The 7,554-nt window shown below is 53.0% G+C and overlaps 1 protein-coding gene across 1 annotated transcript; it reads left to right on the plus strand.

Moving 5' to 3' along the window:
• Nucleotides 1-5,248: 5,248 nt before the first annotated feature.
• On the plus strand, nt 5,249-7,216 carry VMO1 (vitelline membrane outer layer 1 homolog). Its single transcript, XM_056115146.1, has 3 exons — nt 5,249-5,437; nt 5,540-5,655; nt 6,897-7,216. The coding sequence occupies exons 1-3, from the start codon at nt 5,249-5,251 to the stop codon at nt 7,192-7,194; spliced, it is 603 nt and encodes a 200-aa protein (XP_055971121.1). The 3' UTR covers nt 7,195-7,216.
• The last annotated feature ends 338 nt before the right edge of the window (nt 7,217-7,554 follow it).

Consider the following 7,554-nt stretch of genomic DNA (forward strand, 5'->3'; position numbering starts at 1 on the left):
GGGGGTAGGGAAATCATATGTAGTGCCAAGGATCAAACCAGGGTCCGACGCGGGCAAGGCCAGCATCTTAACTCGCGGACTATCTCCGCGTGCCATCAAGAGTTTTCTTTGGTGGTCCAGGGTCTGGGTTGGTGACCATGCAGCTGAAGCCCTGGGCTTGCTGAGACAGCCCGGGGGGTGGGGGGTGGGGGGGTATGAGACTGTTTTCGCATTCGAATTTTGTTGGTTGTTTCCTTTGGTTCCCCCTCCTCCGCCCCCGAGCAGATGCTTCCGATCGTGGGGAGAAAAGGACCCCCTGGGTTCAAGCAGCAGCACCGGAATGACGCTCACAGGCCTGTCTCTGGAGGGGCAGTGGCTCCCTCCGCTCCCTCCAGGCCAGCCCAGCCCCCAAACCTGCTTGCGAACCCCACGTCCTTGTTTTTCTTGCCACGATCAAGCCAAACGCCCTTCATCCCCCGCGGTCTTCCCTTCTTCCCCGGGATAGAGGGAGGGGCTCGAGCTCCCCCCACCCCGAACCCCCAGGTAGGACGGTCAGTCTGGGGACGTTAGGAGGAGGCGGGACACCAACGAGGGCGCAGGTCCCGGCCGAGCTGAGGCGCCTCGCCGCTCCCCCGCGGCCGCTAGCCTGCTAGCCTCTGGGGGTCCGTTGGGAGAGGTGGTCGCCAAGTCCCCGGGCGGCGGTCAAGAGTCCAGGAGCCCGCGCGTCCGCCGCCGGGGCAGCGGCGCCAGCAGAAGGCGCGGTCCGGGAGGGGAGGAGGGCGCGCGCGCCCCGAGCCCTGGACCAGGGGCTGCAAGGGTGGGCTGCACTGCTGGCAGCCGAGCTCTCCCGCCCCGAGGGAAGGCACACTGGGCCCCTTGTTGGGGACGGTGCACTCGGGGCTCGTGTGGGGGCCGAGGACCTGCTCCAGGGGCTATCCCTGCCGGCCCCCGCAGGCCTGCGGCCATTCGCTCACCGCGCTGACCACACCCTGGAACACCTAAGGGCTGGCACTTAAGCGAAGGCTGAGATAGAGCTCAGGAAAGTTAAGAACCCGAGTTGGGGCTCGGAGCGAGAGTACAGCGGATGGGGCCTTTGCCTTGCACGTGGCGAACCGAACACGGGTTCGATCCCCGGTATTCCATATGGCTCCCCAAGCACGGCCAGGAGCTAACTCCTGAGCGAAGAGCCAGAGTAATCCCTGAGCATCATCGGGTGCGACCCCCAAAGCAAAACACCACCACCACCAACAAGGACAAACCCCCCTGTGTTTGTATTTAAAGAGAAAAAAAGATGATTGAAAAAAATTTGTTTGAGGTGAAGGGGGCTCACCGGCTCAGGGATATTTTCCAGCAGTCCTCGGGGGACTGTGTTTGGTGCTGGGCATCACACATCAAACAGGGTTAGCTGTTTGAGCACCTTGATCGCTGAACTGTGTTTGGTGGAGAAAATTGGGGAATGATTTGAGAGTAGGACCAGAAGGAGGCACCAACTGGCAGGGAAAGGGAGACCACTCACTTGGCTAGCTCCCCGCATCCTGCAGGGCACTGTGACCATGCCTCATCTCTTTTGGCGTTCAGATGAGGAGGAATGGTCTCATTCCCTGGGGCCCCAGATGAAGAAGTACCTCTATCCTGCCCCCCCCCCCCCACAGAAGTTTCAGTTGTGGCAGGACCTATGAGTACGTTGGAGGAGAAAGCACAGAAGCAAAAACCCGAGGCTCGTGGGCCTCCTTTAGCCAAGCAATTCAGTTCAGTCTGACTCTGAAGAAATTGTTCCATAGGTCTAATGGTGCCCCTACTGCTGGTCTCTCGGCTTCCGATCCAAAGGGAAGATGAGAAAGATCTGCTCTTGGCCAACCTCTTTTTTCTTTTTGGAGGGTTACGGAGTTGGGCACTGGCAGAGGGACAAAGCCACGCGGGTTCCGGGGCCGAGATCTCCAAGCCTACTCGGATTGGGGCCGAGCATCCTACACCCAGATCCTCCAAATTCCAGTAGGCGGGGGTCACACCCACCAACTGGCCCCCTGGCGCCGTGTAATCCCATCAACGGCCAAGACCCAGAGACTATAAAAACCAGCTCCCGGAACCGCGCGGCCGCATTTGCAGCCGCGTGACATCTTATTATGACATCTTATTATCACATTCCTATTTTGGACAAACCAGCAGGCTATTGAATGTAGCCTGCCCACACGGCAGAGTCTGGCAAACTCCCCGTGGCGTACCCAGTATGCCAAATACCAGTAACAATGATGGGTCTCATTCTCCTAAAGAGCCTTGAATATAATCTCAGGGCTAGGATGAAGGAGACGTTACTGGGGCCTGCTCGAGGCAATCGACGAATAACAGGATGATTTGTGATTTGTGATATGTGACAGAGTTGGGCCACACCCAGCTGTGTTTAGGTTTACTATTGGCTCTGGGTCCAGGAACCACTCCTGGCTGTGGTTGGGGGACACACAAGGTGTTGGGGATGGAGCCCGGCACAGCCACTTTCAAGTCAGGCACTTCACCTTCACTCTATACTATCTCTCCAGCCCCCTTGGCTTGTTTCTCAGTCGGGGCCTCTTGGGCTTCCCAGAGCAGGTGAGGAAAGGGACCAATCATGAAGGGCCCAGGTGCTGAGATCAAGCAGGGGCACTTGGGCTGGAGAAGGAGGCGGTAGAGTCCCAGGTTGGTTCCGGCTTGTGCCCCCAAAGAAAAAAGTGTCAGCACAATGATAGTATGGAATCATTGTGTTCCATAATGAATTATAGAATGCTTGGGCTGCTATAAGGAAGAGAAGACATCAGGTGGTTCCCCTAGGCAAGGGTTGTGTGGGCTGGAGCCATAGCAAACTACCGAGAGTATCTTGCCTGCACGGCAAGGCCTGACAAGCTACCCGTGTCATATTCAATATGCCAAACACAGTAACAATTATCACAATGGAGAAGTTAATGGGCCCACTTGTTGAGCAAATCGATGAAGAACGGGAGGACAGTGACAGTGTGTTGTGTGTGTGTGTGTGTGTGTGTGTGTGTGTGAGTCACCTCTGGTGTTGTTCAGGGGACCAGATGAGATACTGCAGATCGAACCCTGCCCACCTTACTATTGCTCTGGACCCTCAAAGGGTTAATTATTTACCTACTTGTTCCTCTATTCCAGAGGGCAGCATATTAGTGGAAAGAGACCCAGGGAAAGGGACTTGAGGGATACAGTGGCAATTTTCTTCTGTGTAGGCCAGGTTGTATTAAGAGGCAGTCTGGTTTTTTGGGAAGAGGCTGGCACCAGAATCAGCTCCCCCACTGAACAATAGTCTGGACCCTGAACTGGCTCTGGGTTGGCATTCCAACACTGTAAATTGAGAAGAATAATAGGTGCTTTGGAAGCCTTAAGTGAGGATTAAGTGATAACTATGTGCAGACACTATAAGAGCTTACCACAATTGCTCCATAAGTCTTACCTATTAAGTTCAAGCAGGGGTACTTGGGATCAAGGAATACCTGTGGACTTTTAGATTCTCTGTCTTCTCTGGGGGATCTTGTCTTGATCTGGATGCATGATTTTTCAATTACATATTTTCGGCTTTATCTTCTTATGTTGTTGTGGTTTCATTTTCTTAAGCCTTAGATTGACTTCTCAATCATTCACCGGACCACCCTTCACTAATGGCTTCCGCATTTCCAGTCCTGTACTAGATCTCAAGAGGATAAAAGTGCCTTCACAGAGCTCAAGATCTATTGAGGAATGTATGTATCATTTGTCTTTCTCACTGGAGTGTGAGCTGTAATGAAAGGAAGTTTTTCTTTTTTTTGGCTAATGCTCTATTTGCAGCATTCAGACTATTGCCTGGATCAAAATAGATCATTGCTAAATAAATATGTATTGAGTTTAAAAAGGAATGTGTAATATAAGCAGGCAAGGAACTGGAGAGGTCATACTTAAGGCACTTGCGTGTAGTTTGGGCAACCTGGTTTGCTCCTTGGCATGACATACAGTTCCTAGAGCATGTTGCGCAACACCTCCTACCCTGCCCCCCACCCCCAAAAAGCAGGTAAATCGGGGTTGATCCTCCTTCCCCCCTATTTTGGAGAAAAATTTCAGCTGAACCGAATAGTTTGTTGTTTCGAGTTTTGCAAACTAGGGGTCCACCTGGTGGTCATGGGAGGAAAAACATGCTAGGAAAGAATACACTAAGCAATGAAAGAAACACCGGATCTCAATGCCCTAGCCGTGTAAACGTTTTAGGATTGTGTAGGGCCAGAGAGATAGCACAGCGGGCGGGGTGCTTGCCTGGCACAGGTCTGGTTTGGGTTAGATCGCTGACACCACATATACCCCCAACAGGCTTGATCCCTGAACACTGCTGAGTGTGGTCCACCATCCCCCCACAACACACACATCGTTTTGTTTAAGTGGTGTGCGTGTGTGCGTGCGCATGCGTGTGTGTGTGTGTGTGTGTGTGTGTGTGTGAGAGAGAGAGAGAGAGAGAGAGACAGACAGACAGACAGACAGACAGATAGACAGAGACAGGCAGAGAGATAAATTCTCAGGAGTTCCTAATAAGACCCCTCCTAGCTCCCACCGTTCATAAATTCTTTAAATTCTTGTCTTTGGTGCTCCCTCAGATAAATCCTGGAGGTCCTGGGGTTGCTCCTGGTGGGAATCTAAAATTATCACTTCTATCCATAGCCTCGGTTCCTCAATTCCCAGTGTTGGAATGTTTCCTGGCTTGCTGCCTATAACTTCAGGTAAATCACTTGCCATTTCTCTCTCCTTTTGGGTTTTGGGTCACACCTGATAGTACCTGATGCATTTTTTTAAATGTATGTGTGAGTGGAGGATGGGGAAGGGGGTGTCACTGTTGGTAGTGCTCAGGAAACGTGTGGTACCAGAAATTGAACCTGGGTCACCTGCGTGCAAATACGCGCTCGGTCCTTTGAGCTGCCTCCCCTGTTTGTGAAGCTCTAGTTCCCTCAGCTGCAAAGCAGAAAGGTCAACTCTGACCTCTGAAATTGTTGTGTTAGACAGTATTGACCACAATTCTTGGTTTGTAGTAAACACCCAGTGGGTCAGGATCAAAACTCTTTGTTCCTGGTTCTCACTGCCCCTCCTCCTCAGGTGCTAGGAGCCTGTTTGCTCGAGCAGAGGACAGAGTCTGCTGGGTTCCGGAGAGATTAGTGTTGAGTGTCACTTAATCCAGGTGGCCTTTTCATAAGCATGGCCATTATGCAACTGGAGCCCCTGCGTTTTTATAAGCCCGCTTGAGGAAGTCCTCTCACAAGGCTTCAGGATGGAGTGGACTTTGGGCGTGAAGCTGCTGCTGCCATTGCTGTGGGCAGCCTGTGGCAGACCGGCGGGAGCAGATGGAGCAAACGGCTACACATCGATCATCGAGGTGACCAACGGTGGCCCCTGGGGTGAATGGGCCTGGCCTGAGATGTGTCCTGATGGATTCTTTGCTAGCGGCTTCTCGCTCAAGGTGGGACTTGGTCTGGGGTGGGGTTGGGTGGCGGTTGGTGGCCCTTCGGAGCCCAGCATTGCAGTCATCTGAAATTGTCTTCAACCGCCCCCCCCCCCCCAGGTGGAGCCCTCCCAAGGCATTCCTGGTGATGACACAGCCCTGAATGGAATTCGGCTGCACTGTGCTCGTGGGAATGCGGAGCGCAACACTCATGTGGTGGAGTCCCAGTCTGGAAGGTAGTGGAGGAGGCCAAGGATCCCTACTTGGGGTGTAGTGGGGTGGAGTCTGTTATTATTTTTTTTTCCTATTTTCGGGCCACACCAAATGATGCTCAGGGCTTACTCCTGGCTCTGCCCTCATGGATCACACGAGGTTGTGTTCAGGGCACCATGTGCAGCTGCCTGGGGTTAAACCAGGGTCTGCCATAGGTAAGTCAGGTACTTTACTTCTTTACTATTTCTCCATCCCATGATTTTTTTTTTTTTTTTTTTGCTTTTTGGGTCACATCCAGCGATGCTCAGGGGTTACCCCTGGCTCTGCTCTCAGGAATCACTCCTGGTGGTGCTCGGGGGACGACATGGGATGCTGGGAATCGAACCTGGGTCAGCTGTGTGCAAGGCAAATGCCCTACCCACTGTACTATTGCTTCAGCCCCCAACCCCAAATTTTTCTTTTTAAGTGTGATAGTGGGCCAGAAATATGGCTCCAATGGTGGATTAAATGGCTGGAATAGGGGCTGGAGTGATAGCACAGCGGGGAGGGCGTTTGCCTTGCATGCATCCCATGTGGCCCCCCCAGCACTGCCAGGAGTAATCCCTGAGCATCTCCGGGTGAGACTCCCCTCCCCCCAAAAAAGGCTGGAGGGAGCCTGTGCGTTTGATCCTTGATACTACATAGCTCCCACCAGCACTGCTACATGGCCCTAGTGGCTCCTGAGCACTGCCAAGTGAGTACTGAATGGTCAGGCCTGCTGCCCAGAAGTGGCCCTGGGATCCCCCCTCCCCTAGCACTGTTGGCTGTGGCTCCCAGAGAGAGAGAAGACGTGAACCTTTATTTCAATGGATGCCAAAATGCATTCTCCCACTGACGCATGGGAGTGCTTTTCTTTTTTTTCTCTTTGGTTTTTGGGCCACACCTGGCCATGCTCATTATTTACTCTTGGCTCATTGCTCAGGAATCACTCCCGGTAGGCTCAGGGGACCATATGGGCATTGAACCCAGGCCAGATACGTGCAATACAAGTGCCCTCCCCGCTGTGCCTTCCCTCTGGCCTAAGACATGAGCTCTCGACCCTCTGCTCCACAGTCCCTGTCAGGCAGGTTCTTGCAGTTTTCTGGGACTGTTCATACTTGTGACCTAGGCACAGAACCTGCCCTCTGCACCTCCTGGTAACAAGACACCCCACTTGGTCAAGTGGCACCTGGCTGGTAAATCCTGAGAGGGCATGCTGAAGCAGGTGTCTCCATTTCCCTTGAAGGTGGGGTGCGTGGAGTGAACCGCTGTGGTGTCCTGGAGGTCGCTTCCTTGTGGCATTCTCGCTCCGGGTGGAGGAACCCAAGACCCCTGGGGACAACACAGCTGCAAACAACCTGCGCTTCCGCTGTTCTGACAGCACGGAGCTGGAGGGCCCTGGTCTGAACTGGGGAGACTTTGGAGACTGGAGCAAGTTATGCCCCAAAGGAGTGTGTGGCTTGCAGACCAAGGTGGAGCCGCCCAGGGGTCTCCGTGATGACACTGCGCTGAACGACGTGCGCTTTTTCTGCTGCGCAAGTTGAATAAGCTGATGAAGTCACTGCTTTCTTCCTCACTCCCATGCCTAGCCACCTCCTGCTATTAAAGCTTCTCAGTCTTGGCCTTTGTCTTGATTATTGTAAGGGTTTGAAACCGTGTCTCCTATTCTTCTAGGCTAGTAGATTCCAGTTTGGCCTCAGAAGCCTAGAGCAAGCTACTGAAAGTTACAGAACCATAATCCAGAAAAAAGCTCTCCTTCAACACCATTTTACATACAAGTTAGGAAGTCCCTGTTGGGGGATAAATATGGAGTTAAGGTGGTTATCTTGCACCAACAGCCAATCCTTGTTCTACTCACAGCACCAGAGCTGGGAGTAAGTCCTGCTGGTGTGGCCTCCAGATGA

This window comes from Sorex fumeus, unplaced genomic scaffold (assembly GCF_029834395.1).
Source record: "Sorex fumeus unplaced genomic scaffold, SorFum_2.1 ptg000028l, whole genome shotgun sequence".
NCBI classification, from domain to species: Eukaryota; Metazoa; Chordata; class Mammalia; order Eulipotyphla; family Soricidae; genus Sorex; species Sorex fumeus.